Source organism: Protopterus annectens, chromosome 4.part0, assembly GCF_019279795.1.
Source record: "Protopterus annectens isolate FY-2018-M chromosome 4.part0, PAN1.0, whole genome shotgun sequence".
Taxonomy (NCBI): domain Eukaryota; kingdom Metazoa; phylum Chordata; order Ceratodontiformes; family Protopteridae; genus Protopterus; species Protopterus annectens.
The window spans coordinates 528,363,727-528,382,014 of record NC_056733.1 but is presented as its reverse complement, the minus strand read 5'-3'; the positions used below and the strand labels follow the sequence as shown (position 1 = coordinate 528,382,014).

Here is an 18,288-nt window from a genome sequence, read left to right as displayed (position 1 = left end):
TAAGCAGTGGACTTTCGTTCTCCTCCATCAAAATCCATGCCTCAGCCATTTCTGCAGAATACAACACTGATCCACCTTTATTCTCTCACCCTCTATTAAGACAGTTCCTCAGAGGGGCTAAGAATTTAAGACCTCCAAGGAAACGACCAATACCTGCTTGGGATCTTAATTTCATTCTGGAAAAACTGACTTTGCCTCCTTTTGAGCCAGCTGCCTCATCAGATTTGCAATATTTGTCCTGGAAAACAGCTTTCCTTCTGGCTATCGCTTCAGCTCGTAGAGTTTCAGAACTACAGGCTCTCATGGCTGTCCAGCCTTTTATCATCTTCCATCAGGACAGAGTTTCCTTATGAACCAACCCGTCCTTCATGCCTAAAGTGGTATCCAGGGTAGCTTTAAATCAGGCCATACATTTACCTACTTTTTATCCTAATCCTCAAAACAAAGGGGAGAGATTACTACATTCCTTGGACATCCACAGACAACTGCGTTATTATTTGGACAGAACAAAACCTTTCAGAAAATCAGAACAGCTCTTTGTGGTCTATGCGGTAGGAGCTCAAGGAAAGCCAATTTCCAAACAGACAATCTCAAAATGTATAGCCCACTGCATACGCTTTTGCTATTACTTTCATGGCAAAACTGTACCTACAGGCATTAGAACTCATTCCACCAGGGCCACTGCCACCTCTGCAGCCTTCCTCAGAGGAGTTCCTACCAAGGATATTTTGGAAGCAGCCACTTGGAGTTCTGTGCATACCTTCTCCAAGCACTACAACCTACCATTATACTCCAAATCTAGAGCAGGCTTTGCCACTGCAGTTCTGCAGGGCATTTTGGTTCCTCCTAGTTCCACCTAGTGCCTACCACCCCTTTCTTAGCTTTGGGATTCTACCCATCTGTTTTGACTGCAGCTTTATGCACTGGAATTCGGCCGACCGAGAACCCGCCTGACGGCAGGAGAACCCATCTGTTATGACTGCAGCTGTATTAGCACTCGAACATCTACATTTATGGTAGGTACAAAACTGTACTTTCTTGTCTATGATCTTTAACTAGGGTTCAGCTGCCGCAGCCATTAAAGTCCAATTGGCGGCGATTTCTACCTTTCATGTTGCAGACGAGCCTAGCCTGATGGCACATAGACTCTGTAAGGCTTTCCTGAAGGGCACTTTGTTACTTCGTCCTCCGGTATCGGAACCCGTTATGCCTTGGGACTCAAACTTTGTTCTACAGGGTCTTACTTCACCCCTCTTTGAGCCTACAGCCACTTGCGATTTAAAATTCTTTTGGAAGACTGTCTTTTTAGTAGCCATCACGTCAGCCAGACGCGTTTCGGAGCTTCAAGCTTTATCAATCAAACCCCCTTATTTGATTTTTCATAAGGACAAGGATTCTCTCAGACCGAACCCCTCTTTTCTTCCTAAAGTGGTGCCAGTGTTCTTTCCCCAGTTCTCAAACAAGGCAGAATTCAAATTTCATCAATTGGATGTGCACAGACAATTACGTTTTTATTTGCACAGAACGAAAGACCTCAGAAAATCTGATCAGTTGTTTGTTTCCTTTTCGGAAAACAGAAGAGTCTCCTGTCTCCAAAGTCAAGTTGTCCAGGTGGATTTCCAGCTGTATTTCTTTCATTTATTCCTCAGGGGATAAAGATTTACCGTTCCGGGTGAAGGCTCACTCTCCTCGGTCTGTATCTACATCTACAGCCTTTCAGGCCAGATTGTCTATGGATGATATTTGCGCTGCGACTACTTGGGCACCTCCTCACACCTTTGTTACTCATTACAAGTTGGATGTGGTATCTAGGGGCAGGTCTTCCTTTGGTTCCACAGTGCTCAGGAGTATTTTCCACTGCGCCTCCCAGGATTTAGGTGCTAGGGACGCTGTCCCACGGGTAAGAATGTAGGTGAAATTGGACTACATAACATCAAGAAGTTATGTACTCGGCATAACATTCGATGTATGTAGTCCATCTCGCCTCACATTCTTACTTACCCCCTCCTTCCCCCGTCCTGGAGGATCTGGAGGTTAGGTCTGATTTTAGAGCTCCCTTCATCCTTGGTTTGTTCTTCCTTTCCTTATGTGTTGTTATGCATGGAGAATGAGTGCTGGGGCTCGCAGCAAACTAGATCTGGGGATAGAGAGCAGTGCAGCATGGGATACCATCTTAGCCCAGCCAATAAAAAGACTTCGAGCTAAAAGAGTTGGCCGAGTCGGAGCCGACATTCGGCTCCGAACCCACGGGTAAGAATGTGAGGCGAGATGGACTACATACATCGAACGTTATGGTGTGAGTACATAACTTCCTGTTCTTAGTCGGTCATTTCCCTGTGCAAGAATGAAAAAAAAAACACATTAATTTGAACTCTTGACATGCCCCCTTAACCAGGCTCCCTTTTTCCTTTTTTTTTTAAATCATTCCATTGCCTATGTTTCTCAAAACTTCACATGAAGAAAAAGAGAAGAGGAGAGAAAAATAAACACCTGTTTACAATCCCCATTACACCCAAAAATAGCATGCAAAGAAAACCAGGGAACACAGATACAGTACTATTAAAAAAAGAAAGTGTTTTCTTTACTTACAGTTAGCATTCTCCCCTCCTCAAAGCATTTTCCGAACATTAATGACATTATTAATGAAGTAGAGCGTATACTTTAGAGTCCCCCACTCAGCAAATACATTTTGAAGAAGTACGATATTTCCAGATTTTTTTGTGCTCTCATATTTCACAAATGTAATTATTACATTGTAATCTCACATTGTTACTGATTTTATTACTGTTCTTCATCATCCATATCCTGTCTCTGCTTCATTTCCAATGTACTCTAAATTCTTCTAGTCTATTATCGTGCTCCCTTCCTTCTCTCCAACATTTTCCATTGAAATACTGAAAAAAGTTTCACAGGTGCAGTCTCTCTCTGGTCTTTATTACCAGAGGAACAAGAAGCTGAATCTCCTTCTGTTTCACAGCTCAGTTTTTGTTGGACAACTTTTGTATTTCCTCCTTCGTATACACTTCATCAAAAAATTATTTTGTCCCTCCAGGGAAAAATATCTTGAAGACAGTTACAGCAGTTTGAATCTCACACCTGCGGTTCGACATTCTCTGAATAGAGAGATGAATTTACTTCTCTTTTGCCTGTACAATGAGTAATCGTCCTCTACAAACACCCTGTCTCCTACTTTCAGTATTTTGTCCTTCTGCCATAGTTTTGACAGAATTCTCTTTCTGCTGGTAGGATTGCAACCTTACCATTAAAGGTCTAGGTTGCTTTCTTATAGCTAGATTGGGAGCACACACAAGATGTTGCTCGTTCAAATACGTACTGCTGTGGATTACCAGTCCATTTGCTTATTTGTGCTTTCATAAATTTAATGCAGTCTGTTCTTTCCAACTTTTCTGGTATAGCTGAAAATCACAAGTTTGCCTTGCGCGCTCTGTCCTCTAATTCTGTTATTTTTTTAAACATCTCTTCTTGAGCAGTTTCATTCAGCCAGCCTTTTCTTTATTTCAACCTTTTTTATTTTTGCAGCTTTATCCTCTCATTTGAGTATCTGTTTAAAGCTTCTTCCATTTGTTCCAGCCTTTTGTTTGTCTTGATGTACTCTGTCAGTGTTTTGTTTATTTTAACCAGTTCTGTATGCAGTTGTCTGTCATCCTGTAGGTTTTTGGAAGTCTATGTCTGAAGGTTGCATTACTTTTTGCTGAACAGTTGCAGAACTCTCCCTAGTCCATGTTTCTTCCTCACTTTTTGTAGCTGACTGTTTTCAGATCTAATATTTCTTTATTCCTGGCATCCAGGTGGTGTACTTGCTAGCCAGTTAATGAAATTCACCCGTACACACAAGTCTAATGGCCTTTTTGCTGAGTTTCTGTTCTCACAATGGGAGAGCTAGAAAAAAGCTGTGTGCAGCCATCTTGGAACCGTCTAGAGTTTCTAGTTTTGTTAGTAACCAGAATTAAACTTGACAAGACCATAGCATTTCTAGGCAGTTCAGATCCTTTATCTCAGCTCAGAAAGTAATTTCCTCAGTTACGCTCATTTGCTTGCCTAGTATTCCTGCCAGAGTACGCTGTAGGGAATTTTTAAAGACTGCCAAGTCATTATACTCTCAACACATATATTCCCAGTTACCTCTTTCTTCCCCTGTCACACCTCAACATTTGCCATCAACTTGAGGAAAAAAATCTGGAGTCTGCTTGGGGTATAAAGTATCTATGCAGACACTTTCAGGCAAAAAATCTAAATCTTCTAGACTTTTTTTTTTTAAACAAGAAACATCTTTATTGAATTAGCACTTGTGACATAAGCAACCCTACATTCATGTATATGAAAAGACATATTGACATACTTTAATTTGCAAACATTATAACATCACTTGTAATCTTCTGTACAGTCATTGTCAGTCAAACATTACATAGCTCATTCAGTTCCTGCCTTCCATTAAACCTCGTTATTCCTCCAAAACATTATTTTGTATGTATGAGGTGGTGTTCCCAAAGTTTCAGTTTTTCTAAGTAATTTACTCCTACTGTTTTTTAAAGATCCCACTTCACTTCTTTTGTCTGTGTTACTATATTCACTTCTGTAGTACAGATTGTTTAGACTTTGATCTCCATTTTCTACTAACTTTTTTTGTACTCACCAGAATTAAACTCAGCAAGGCCTTACTAAGTCTAGGCAATTCTGATTCTGTATCACAGCTCAAAAAATAATTTCCTTAGTTCCATCAATTTGCTCACCCAGTATTGACAGTCGTCTGCAGGGAATTTTTAAAGTCTGCAAACGCATTACACTTCCAAAAATATGTTCCCAAGTACGTCTTTCTTCCCCATCACACCCCCAACATTTGCAATCCACCCGAGGAAAAATTCTTTGGAGTCTGCTTAGGGTATAAAAATGGCTATGCAAACACTTCCAAGCAAAGATGTGAAGTCTTCTAGATTTTGTTGCATACTTGGGAGCCATACATGTATCCTTCCATTGTTTCTTTGTGACTTGCTTATCCAGTTTCTCTCTTCCCATTCCTTTCTAACATCCTTTGATTGGTCCTTGTAGTTGTCCTGCAATGTTTTATTTGCCTTAGTTATCCCTTTTTAACAGCAACTTCTGTTCTAGATTCTACTAAAAACTCTTAACAGTGCTGGCCTTTCACTTAGGATACCCCTATTCCTTTTTCTTTGCCTATACTCTAATAACAATCCTTGATAGGGAAGGCAATTTCTAGCCTGCAATCCAAATTAATTTTTGGCCTCTTCCCACTCTGTTACCTTTCCCTCTCTATTTGTTCCCAAATCCTTGGTTCGTTATCCAGTTTTCTCCAGTAAATTCCAGCCCTGTCTTGTCTATTCTCTCTACCCCTATTTGCAGTGATCCCTATTGGCAGAGTCTCCTTTCCCGTGTTGACTTATTTCTTAGAATACATTCTGCTACTTTGAGTATAATATTCTGTATGGTTATTGTTATTCTCCTAAAGGATCAGCATCCAAACTCCCAATCTCTGCTTATTACTTGAGCTTCCTCCTGTTTCATCATCACCCTTTCCACCAATATAGCCTGTGTCCCATGAAATTGGGAGGATCAAATTACCATCTGTTATTAATATCTTAACTGTGTATCCATAAAATCAATCCCCAAAATCCAGGATCAAATACCTCTACGTTATTAAATATTATCTTATCTTTAAATATAATATCCACAAGATGTATTAGATGTTACTGCTATAAAATTGTGGTATATAAAATATACATAGGCAAAATATGTAAGAAATTTATATAAAATCTATATTTTTCAGTTCTTGTATTATCTTGTTCCATAAAGCCCTTTTGTTTAATTAGCTGCCATTACCTTTGTACATCCATACCACATATCCTTAAAAGTATGGGTATTGCTGTTTTAGCCATTAGTATATGTTTCATCTTTATTAATTTTGTGAACCAATTCATTAATTTTGTTTTGCATGTTTTTGCAAAATTTTGTTTGTGTTTCACAAAGTTTCTTTTGTACTTCATAAACTGTATCACAATCTGCACAGTTTTATCATACTTTTTCTTTTTTATTGATAATTAATAATTGTTTGAAATTTTTTCTTTTTTTTACATTTTCTTGATGTTCTTTACAATATTAATTTCCCTTTTATGAACTTTGTTTATGTTGCTCATTATAAGCTTAGCTCACAATAAAAAACAAGAGAGGACACTTACAGATTCCTGTCAAACAACAGAGCTAAGCCTTCAGCCACACACACACACACACCTTAATTTAATTATCATGAAATCTTCCTTTCTTTGTAATCCAAATTTAATTTTTATCTTATAATTATATCCTCTTTTTGGTTGACTTTGTTGTATGTTTGGGAGCCCCAACTGTCCTCACGTTTTGTTTGTTGTCCCCATATCTATTTTATATTCCCAACCTTTTTTTTTTCTTTTTTATGTATCGTTTTTTTTATTGTCATTCAGCATCTTTCCTTTAGCAGGTTCTTTCTTTGGTCAGAGTTGTCCCTTTCCTTTGTCCATCTTCTGCTTTTTCTTTGTCTATTCTTTACTCTGCTTTCCATATTCATATTTAATATTATTATTGGCTCTTCCCATTACTGTCTCTTTTCCCTTTTCCCATTACCTTTCCTTTTCTAATTATTTTTTTCCAAATACCTTTTTTTTCCTTTACCTCTTTTCTCTACTTCTCCTTCCTCTATTCCTCTATTCATAACCTAATTGCAGTCATTACTATTGATAAAATGTCAGTTGTGTAGTTTGTTTTTTGTAATGCTTGTGCTTCTGTTTTTGTCCTTCTGGTCACCCATCCTTTCCAACCCTATACCACTGTGTGTGTGTGTGTGTGTGTGTGTGTGTGTGTGTGTGTGTGTGTGTGTGTGTGTGTGTGTGTGTGTGTGTGTGTGTGTGTGTGTGTGTGTGTATGTATAAATATATATGGGTCTGTATCAAACTTCATATGGTTCAGACCGTATGTTCAACTTTCTGAAACATCACAAACAACAAAAACAAAAAAAAAATCTGTTTTTTTGGGGGCATGCATCCCATACTCCTTGCAAATATATACTCCAAGATTGCACTACGGTGGGGAAATGGGGAAATTCCTTGATTCCCCACTATACTGTGATCTCCATACATACATACATACATATATATACATATATATCTATATATATATATATATATATATATCTATATATATATATATATATGTGTGTGTGTTTGTGTATAATATATATAATATGGGTCTAGGACTGATGCTCGACGGTGCTTTTCACGGAAGGCTTAATGGCCGGGCATATTTACACGAAAGTGCTTTTAACCAAAAAAGCACTTTTGCGTATGTATGTCTGCAGCCAGAGGGAGTCGTGGGGGAATGACTGTGCGGGTAAGGGAATTTTTTTCCTTTTCCCCACTGTAGTGAGATCTCTGAGTGAGAATATTAAAGTAGGGGGGGTGAGGGGGGGCACAGCCTCCCACATGGGGGGGGGTGCAGGGGAGCATAACCCCCCTGCATAAACACCATTTTTTTTGACGGACTTTAACGAAAGTGCTTTTTCGGTAAAAGTGCTTTTGTTACAGTGCGTTTGGTGATTTTGGATTCGGACTGTTGAACTTTCGTTCAACAGTCTTACATCCATGTATATGTATATATGTATATATGTATATATGTATATATGTATATATATATATATATATATATATATATATCTATAATATGGATCTACTTCATATGGTCGACATTTCAGAATTTCGGCATTCTTATGGCCGAGACCATATGATCAACATTCGAAATGTCGACCATAGAATAAAAAATAAAAAACACAAAAAAAAAAATTACCTTCACACTGCTAGCAGGGGGGCTATGCCCCCCCCCCCCAGAACTTAAATGTACCAACTCTGAGATCGCACTACAGTGTGGAAGATGGAAATCTTTCCATTTCGCACTGTACGGAGATTCCGGTTCAGCATGGTCGACATTTCGAATGTCGATCATGTGGTCTCGGCCATATGAATGTCGACATTCTGAAATGTCGACCATGTGAAGGGAACCCATATGTGTGTTATGTATATGTGTGTGTGTGTGTGTGTGTGTGTGTGATATGTATATGTGTGTGTGTGTGTGTGATATGTATATATGTGTGTGTGTGTGTGTGTGTGTGTGTGTGTGTGTGTGTGTGTGTGTGTGATACATATGTATGTGTGTGGATATATACAAATATCTGTGTGTGTGTGTGATATATACGTATATCTGTGTGTGTGTGTGTGTGTGTGTGTGTGTGTGTGTGTGTGTGTGTGTGTGTGTGTGTGTGTGTGTGTGTGATATATCTGTGCAGTGTGTGTGTGTGTGTGTGTGTGTGTGTGTGACATGTATATATATGTGCGTGTGTGTGTGTGTGTGTGTGTGTGTGATATATATGTATGTGTGTGGATATATACAAATATCTGTGTGTGTGTGATATATACGTATATCTATGTGTGTGTGTGTGATATATCTGTGTGTGTGTGTGTGTGTGTGTGTGTGTGTGTGTGTGTGTGTGTGTGTGTGTGTGTGTGTATAGTTTGTATAATATATAACATGCATATTTGTGTAGTGTATGTGTGTATAAATATACACGTTTATGTATACACACACACAGGACCAGCCCACTTGCTCATTTAATGTCTGGTAAATAAATGGAAACTGGAGCAAATAATGATTAGGAGAGACCAGAAATAGCATGCCATAGTCCCACTTTCTGACCGCTGCCTCATTTTGAAAGATCATGCCACTGGAGCACACTACAAGTGGTGTAACACATGGTCCTCACTACTTACTTTGTAATGATGATGATGAGGCATCATCTTTAGGGAGAAATTTATTTGTGTGCTCCTGGGTCTTGTCATTGATCACCAGCTGATGAAGGGAAGACCGGTGAAGATAAACCCCCAGAAATGTCTTGTTCATCATCTGGGAGTAAGTCCTGCTCTTCAGGGGAAGAGAAACAGAAATATGTAGCAATGATAACTAATTAATATAAACAAATTGCAATTTGTAACTAATAAGTATAAGAATCATTTTTCTGTTTTGTCCCGTAGTTTTGCACAAAACAGTGTTATAAATCTAAATCTAATTAAAGACTTGTAAGTTGATTTTCATGTTTCTTATCTCACTTATTTTTTTTCCAGTTCATAATGTGAAACCAGAATATCTTGATTCCTATAATGAACTAACGTAAGTTGGCTTTCTTGTTCAATTTGTAAGTGTATGACAGCATTTCTTGTAAAAGCAATCATACTTCTTTATCCAAAAGGGATGAGGAATTTTAGTGTTGCAGTAGTATGATTATATACAGTACTGCATGGTATGAATGAACTATTGTTTTTGCCTTGTTAAATGATTAGGCTTGCAGTCACATTTCTAGCAAGCCATTGTTGCGGCCTATGGTTCTTGTTATAGTATGTACTGTAAAAACTGTTTGTTTTGTTCAGTTTATTAAGTGGGTTAGACATGCTGGGGAATGCACATTTACAAGCTATACTGTGAATAAAAAGCCCTAGACATGTTTTGCAGAAAGTACCTTTCATACTTCAGAATACAATGTCACCCGATGAAATTCACTAGGTAGCTGTGCAAGTAATATTTTTGTGTAGTTTCACTTCAAGTGCCGATTTCTCCAAGTGGCTCTTTGCACTTGGGATTTCTCCTTCTCCCCATCTGAAGTTGACTGTAATAGTAGCCCCTTACATAAGTAATTAGGTGGCTTTGCCTCACAGAGAAACTCATTTATGTAATTTGAGTTCCTTTCAAGACTGGTATCAGTTGCTCAATAAAATCAATCTGTGTACAAACTGCATGCTGTGAACATAACTACTTAAAAGTCACAGAAAAGGTAAAAGTGTGAATTCTATAATCAGTGTTTTTCAAAATCTATTATTTTCAGTCAACACAGTTACTTCTACTTTGCATATGTGACTAAGTCATGGTAGACTGAACACCAAATATTGTCTGTAACAGAAGTAATAGTATAGTAAAGCATTGTTAAGTGATTGATTACACCTGTTATTCTACTAATGACTTGTAGTTTTGACTTGCACTGTACCACATTTACAACAGAATGTATTTATGAATAAGGTGGCTAGTCCATTTCTTGTAGGCAAGTCTTTAGGTTTTACTCCTAAGACTGAGGAAGAATATGCAATTCCACTAATGTTTTGAAAGTGCAAGTTTCTACTAGTTTGCCAGCCATAAGAATCCAGAGCAGCCTACTACACATCTATGAACCAATAAGACTAACGATCACTGGGAATTTTTTTTTTTTATCCTAGTCATGCATCCCAAATCTCTGACAACTTCTGGTATCCTTGATAAGTATGTAAGCAGGGCCTTGGGAGATAAAACATTTAAAGCTGGGGCCTGGGAGATGAACCATTTACAGGCTGTCTGTGTCTGTTAGAGACATAGATGAAAACCTAGAGGTGAATTTCTTGTTCCTCACCCAGTTGTCCAAGTTGCACTTGAATTGGATTAGGGAGGAACTCAGCTTCACATGAATGGGGAGCCTGCTCCAGAGAAGGGGTATTCTGTGAGATACATACCATCTCTCTAGCAGGTCCTGTTTGTAAATAGGCATGGTTTGAGTGGTAATTCTAGTCCTGTTTGTTTTACGGATATACAGGAGTTCCATCCGGGTGGGGTCCGACAGTACTTTGTATACCAGGCATAGATCTCCCCTCAACAGCCTGTTGGAGACAGAATGCAGGGGCAGGGCTTTGAGGTGATCTGCATATGACATGTTACATATGACATGTATCCTTTTACCGAGGAATCTGTGTGGACAATCCAGTTATTGGATGTGCTTGGCTAGGTACATACCAAAGGGTGCATTGTACTCCATGATAGGTCTGATGAATGCCGAATACAGTGAAACCATGACCTTCTTGTATGTAGATGCCATATATTCATTTGTAAGTTGCACAACATAGAATGATTTCCTCACAACTGTAGTCATATGATTGTCAAAGGCTAGATTACTGTCTGTGTGTCCCCAGGTTCTTGACTACTGGGTGAATTCTTAGGAGTGAGTTGTCTATATGATTGTTACCAGGGGGGGTGGATGAATTCCAGAAGGATACTGTCATGCACGTTTTGGCATTTAGATTTAGTCCATGGCTCTGACACAAGTTATTTGTCTCTGTCAGCCCTTCCTACAGAACATTAGTGTTGGTGGAGGATTTTATGACTGCTCCTAATTTGCAGTCATCTGCAGATTTGGTCAGTCAGAGTCCCATTATGTTGGGCTTGACTTCAGAGAAGTATATGCCAAAAAGGACTGGTTCCAGGACCAATCCCCAAGGGACTGACTTGTAATTGTCTCTTTGTAGAGATCTAACTTCCTGGGTCCTGTCTGTCTACCTAACCTCTTGAGTCTTCCAACAATGCCTGAGTGGGGTATTGTGTCCATCACCTTGGTCAGGTCAAGGTAGGCATTGTGAACCTTTTGCCCTTTTCCATTGCTTTCCTGACCTTCTCCAAGAAGTCTGCCAGCTTGAGTAGGCATGACCTGCCCTTGACAAAACCAAACTGGGTTGGGTCCAGTGTCCAGAGGTTTCCTATGCCATTATCGATCATTTTCATAACTTTTTCTGTGGCTTCAAGATGAGACTAGTTTTCAGGGTCTGTAGATGACCTGCCATTGTGCAGAGGAATGATGGTTGCTGTTCTCCATCTGTGAGGCACAAAGCCTGTTTGGAGGGTATAGTTAAATAGTGATTCCAAAGGGCCTGATAATTCATATTTCATGCTATTTGGATGGCAACCTGGGATATCCTGTGGGCCCATCAATGTAATATTATTGGCCTTAGGGTGAACATTGAGGACTTGTTCCCTCATGATGGTTGGGAGAATTATATTTCATGGTATTTCTTGAGGGGAAGCTGTGGGGGAGTGAAGGGAAAGTTAGATCTGAATTTGTCTGCCAATAGGTTTACTGTATCTTCTGGTTCAGTATAGGTGGTTCCATTTAACAATGAGTTCTGCATCAATTGTATATTGCCTTTGAGATTGCAGACATAGCTGAAGAATGCTTTGTAGATGTACATGGCCTGGAAGACCAAATTTACCTCAAATTTGGTTTTCATAGACTTTGTGTCCTCTGAGTTGTTCGAGTGTTTTTATCTTGCCGGGTGCTACACCTCCTAATTTTTGCATGACTTTCTTCCTTCTGTTGTACAGCCTCTCCATGTTGTGATTCCACCAGGATGGCTTGTTTTTTTGAGCAAGTTTATAATTATCCTGGTGGGTGCAGCTGCCTCTATGCAGCAATTAACATGCTCGTATAGGGTTTCTGTGAACAATTCATCATAAGCAGCTGTGTTCTCAGGGTTTAGCGGGGCTTGAAATTTTGCCAGGTTATCACTTAATAGTAGAAAGTTAGCCTTAGAGTAGTTCCTAAACATTCCCGGATTAGTCGATATTCTGGGTTTTATTTTTCCTTCAAGGACACCGTTTTGTGGTCCGACCTTAACGGAGAGGACATTACACTAGGGAGTGTGCAGTGCTCTCCCATGTTAGTGAGGTCCATATCCAGTATGTTTTTGCCCCTGGTAGGCGTATCGGCATTCTGGTCCAGGGAGTTTATGTTTACAAACCCCAGGAATCTCTTTGCCTGAATGTTTGGTGCTGTATATGATTCTCAGTTAATTGTATGATAATTCAAGTCGCACATGAATATGGTGTTTTGTTGGATGGTGAGTGTTTCCAGTAAGCTTAAAACATGTTGTAGGTTTACTGGGTCATAGAGGGGTATAGCTTGCAAAGAGGTGGTATGGAATTTTGTCTATGGTGATTTAAATATGGAGAAACTCAAGTGCATCATCCTGTTTGACCAGCCATGAGCTAGATTTTATTTTTGATGTAAATTGAGACGCCTCCGCCTTTAGTCCCTGCATGTGTATCAGCTGGTCTAAATGTGTGGAAAGCATTATAACCTTGTACTGCTTGGGTGCTGTCCACAGCTTAAACCATGTTTTAGTGACTGCACAGACATCGGCATTCTCTAGTGTGAGGAGAGCTTGTAGGGAGTGGAGTTTTTTGTTTAGACTTCGAGCATTGTCAGTAACACCTTTAGATTTGCTTAGTTTTGATTTGCTGTGTTGGAAATGTTTTCAGTTTGGTTTTGCCTAAAAAGGCACTAAGGGGAGGACAATGTTTTTAGCTAATATTCGAAAGCCTAGCGTGGAGAGGTGTAGACCATCCCTGGCAAAACAGTGTGGTCTGATGACCATCTCCTTCCATGCTGACAAATATATATCCCTTAGAATGACACTAGAAACAAAGCTGGTTATTAAATTCAGTCATCTCCTATTTGTGTTGTGGCATCTTCCTTTGAGACGGTAGAATGCTGCTCAATGCTTAACTCCTGCCAACCTGGGACATATATTTCGAGAGCTCCATGATGTCTCTCTTCTTATAGTCTGGGGAGATACTGCTCTGGTCATTTACACTCACATGGAGTATGACTGAGTCATTATGACACTTGTGGTCTGTAATGTGGCAGATCCTGGCTCCTTATAAGCAAATGACCATGGCTTTCTCCTTTCTCAGCCTGCTGAGGGGAACATCATTGTGTCTCACAATGGAGTCTGCAATTACAATAATTCCCTGACATGGCTGTATAACTAAAGTAACACCCTTAGCTGGTGGCACAGGTGACTGAATGAATATTAGCCTGTGGACAAGTATGAATTATAGGAGGCTTAGCTTCTCTGAAGTATATATCCACACTGATGTATTTAGACTAGAGCAGCCAAGCCCCTGAGAGATGCACTGCCTTCAAGTCTGACACCACTATTGTGGGTTTCATCACTTCTGTTAAGGAGGTTACTTAAAACATGGCAATTAATCTGAGCATAAGGTGAGCTGCAGCAGTGTAGCACCTGGTTACATAAGTGGGGTAATTTACGTTATACAGTACTAGAACATTTTAATACTGCTGTGTACACTGCTATGTGATTGACATTTTCACACTTCCAGCAGGTATAAAATATTGAATTAAATATTTCAAACAAGGTAACCAAGTGGACTAGATGAATCAGTGGGTTCGTAGATGCTTTCTAGGCTGTTGATCTGTGAGAATCCTTTAGAAGTCTCGCCATAAATTCCCATGAAGTTTTTCTCTTACATTTTAATACAGTACTTATAACCCAGAGATGAGAGATGGTACATATGTACGTACTAGGATACTGATCTGTGAGGATATTTACAAGCATAGCCATACATTCCCATGAGGGTTTCAACTAGAAGTCCCTAAAGATGTGACATCCCCACTCTGGGCCATAATCAAGGAGCCTGAATCCTCACCACTGACACTTGACAGTGATGTTCACTTGGAAAACAAATGGCTGCACTCAGCATTTCCAGATGCAGACCTCTCTGCATCAAGCACAATTTCCCTTAAGAGCCCCCAGGGAACATGTTCAGTCTGGGGGCTGGTTCCTCTCTATATCTGTCCAGATCCCCATTAAGACTCCCCACTGGCAAAGCTTAGAGTGGAGTCCTTAGCTGGGGTTCAAAGCTAAATCCTCCCACACCCTCTCTGTGAAACCAGTGCTTTGTATCCCTGCTCCAAGCAGCTAACACACACACACACACACACACACACACACACACACACACACACACACACACACACACACACACACACACACATTTTTGAGATTTGATTTGCCCACGCACATGCCTGGGAAAGGCTGGCACAGATTCACCTATTGTGTCCCCTTCTGCCCAGACTATAAGGTAGTTATCACAGACACCAGAACCCCTACCAGCTACTTTAAGGCTCTTGCAAGGGTACCCAATTATACGTAGAGGAAGGTTAAGCAACTACTGGTGGGGACTTATAGGTGTGGTGCTTGTAGCCAATGTCACACTATTTTAAATGACACCTCCCTATACATTCCATCTAGGAGGTTTAAAATTCACCCACAGGGTTATTACACATGTGGTACAAAAGGGGTGGTATATTTAGGTTTTTGCACCACATGCATGAGTTTTTATGTAGGAAAGACGGAAAGGGAGCTCCGAAAGTGTATTTATGAGCATCTTTATGATATAGCTAAAAGGAAAGAATCTAACGCTTTTTTTAAGCATTCTCTTAGTTGTCCAAACATCAACTTAAAGTTTATAGTTCTTGAACAGGTTGATCTAGATGCTAGGGGTGGCGATTGGGAATCAACCCTAGAATACCGAGAACTTATCTGGCAACTAAGGTTGGATGCAGGGAGACCCCCTGGTTTAAATGGTACCATCAGCATCAAATCTGTGTTGAAATTAAGGAGAGCAAGACTATAGTTTCCTACATTTACTGTCCATGATTTTTGCATCCAATGTCTGGTAATGGGTATAAGTTAAGGACATACTTTTTGATTACTGTTCTAAGGGATATTCCATTAACTAATGGTTTATTACTCAATGAATTTCCATTTATTTCCAACAAGATTTCTTAAATATTAAAATCAGCACAGAACAGTTGATGTTCTGCTGTAACTGTAAGTTATATGTTTATGAATAATGAATTTTAACAGAGATGTCATGGCTTTATGTGATTTAATTTTTTTTATTTGACTGTTGTTTATGTAATTAATATTTTAGAAATATTCAAAGTGCACACTTGGACTATGTAATAAGTTTTCTGTGATGATTTTTATTCCAAATTAGTCCAGATTTATCATGGTAATAATTACCTGGTATATGTGGTATGTTTTTGTTTTTATCTTTCACTTTTAAAAGTAATGGCATTTCACATTGTTTTAATCAGAACTAATGAATTAATAAGAGCAGGTTTACTTTAAACCATTAATTAACAGCACGGTTTTCCAATTAATGGAAAGGCTGTTAAAGAATATAAGCTACTTGTTAAAGTATGGTGTCATCACTTGAAAAAGCTCAGAATTTTCTGGTGTTCTTGATTGGGCTGTTCAGCTGTAATAAAGGACTCGATATTTTTCAACTATTTCTTGGCTGCTCTGCTTCTTGGTCTGGATTTTAAGTTAATATTAATACAAAAGGTAATGTTCACCAAACAGCAAGGCTTCAGGAGTGGCCAGGGCTGTCACTAAATAAATATATTGAAGTACTCTCAAAGCTTAGATATTTTATAAAAAAGGACCAGCCACAATGAAAAGTTTAAACATATTTAATAATAAATAGTAAAATGGTAGAAGAACAGGAAAGTTTTTGGACAATGCAGTGGTGCAGCGGTTGTGTTGTCACCTCACAGTAAGTGGTTCTCTGATTCAATTCTCAGCTGGGATGCCTTATGTGCAAAGTCTGCATGCCCTCCCTGCGTACATGTGGGTTTCCTCTGGGTGCTCCAGTTTCCTCCCACGTCAAAAAGACATGCATCTGGAGCATTTCTCCCTGGGCCTCCACTGAAAATTTACTTTGTTCCAAGTCGGACTTTCCCCGCAAATAAATAAATCAAAATATTAACTATTTATTCAAAATAAACAGAATTTTAGTCACAGGAAGTATTAAAAATAACACTGGAATGTTTCACACAGTTATTGAAAAACATGTTTTAGCTAATCTCACTCTCTCTATTCCTGATTGACTAAAATAATTACTTTTCATACTTGCTGAATAGAGCAAGGCAAGATGGGTGAGTGGTCCTTGTTGTCAGAGCCAAGACAGAATACAGAATGCTGCTGAGACTTCAGTCTCCTCTAATATTAAAACATTATTTCTGTACAGAATGACCTCACATACATTTGGTCATCTGACTTTGTTTCTTGCCCTATCCCCCAGCAGTAGAAGTTACCAGGGTTTAGCACCTGTGTGCTACAATATACACAGACAGAGCTTTACTCAGATGAGGTGCAGCTGCTGGAAGTCATAAAACCATTTCACTCTTCCTACAGGAGCTACCAACTATTCTCTAGGCCAGACATTGTGCCTGTGGCACCATTCAAAACTGTGGGATAACATCTTTATTGCTTAACCCATAAAGTAATTTAATTTCAAGAATAGTTTGCAAAGTCAGGTGGATTAAGATTAACCTCTTCACTTCCAGTATATGCTTTTACCATGTATACATTTAAACAGTTGTAATAATGCATGTACATCTCTTTTCCTTCCATCAGGGCACACTGTTGATACATTTTAACACAAGCAAACCTCACAAATATATTTTCAGCACAAGCATATGTACAAATCGGTTTATTGGGTCTGTATTAGAACAGCGAATGATCACAATGTCGAATCTGACATTGTCGACACGTAAAAGACCGAAACCGCAGAACATCGAAGAGGTAAACAGAAATCTCCGTAAGGGGAGATTTCCATTTACTTCAATGTAGTGCGGTCTCGGAGTTGGAATATTTAAGTAGCGGGGGATGTGGGGGCGCAGGTGGGCTTGTCCCCCTGATTAAAGCAAGTAGTTCTGTTTTTTGACTTTTTAAAATATTTTTATTAAGTGTTCGATGTTACTGGACTTCGATATGGTGTTGATCATATCGTATTCGAAGTTCAGTAACTTCGAGCATCTAATATAGACCCAGTTTGATATACAAATGACATATAATTATTTACAAAATTCCAGCTAGCTGTGCTGGCATATGTTACAAATCCACTGCCCTATTTATCTTGGCATGGCTGGCACTACCTCCTATAGTCGCAGAAGGTACCGAAAATGCTACAGTTATTTCATGGTAAGATGTGCATGAATAACACATATAAATATTTGTTTAGCTTTGGGAATGTCTGTAGGAAAAAGGCAGTACCATCTAGGCCATCTTGAAAACAAAACGGTTGATTGCAGGTTTACAGAAAAAACACCAAAATCTCTCTTTTTAGAGCTTCCCCGTATAGGCCCATAAACTTGAAGAAGGCCAACAGACTTGTACATTTTAAAATGAGTGAATCCAGGAGTTTAAAGAAAAAAAAGTTAAGACTTGCAGGGTATGATAACTGAAGGCAGCCCAGGTCTTCTTATTACAGAAATATAAGTTTAGGGTCATACACCTGGGAGTGATGTCTCAATTTATATCAATAAGGAGTTTAAACCATCTCTTGTTTTTAATAGTGTGAGCACAAATTTTATGAGTTGACATTACCTGTAATCATTTCATCCTGACTGTGTGTTGGTGAGAAGGGGTGCTGAAGCCACAACTTGAAGGACAGTGAACATAGTGACGTCATTGAATTAAACACTTGTATCAAAACTGGTCCCTTCATAGTGGACAATAAATTAAATGCGTCTTACTTCTATCATGTGAGGAAGTTGTTTCTCTGCTGTATCAACCA

At 39.1% G+C, this 18,288-nt stretch overlaps 1 protein-coding gene across 1 annotated transcript in view; it reads left to right on the top strand.

Annotated features, from left to right (window-relative positions):
- NIPSNAP1 (nipsnap homolog 1) overlaps positions 1-18,288 on the top strand; it is an 810,051-nt gene that overhangs the window by 73,480 nt on the left and 718,283 nt on the right. The window contains exon 3 of the mRNA XM_044068455.1: positions 9,174-9,219. Within this exon, the coding sequence (XP_043924390.1) occupies positions 9,174-9,219 (46 nt within the window). The remainder of the gene's footprint in view (positions 1-9,173; positions 9,220-18,288) is intronic.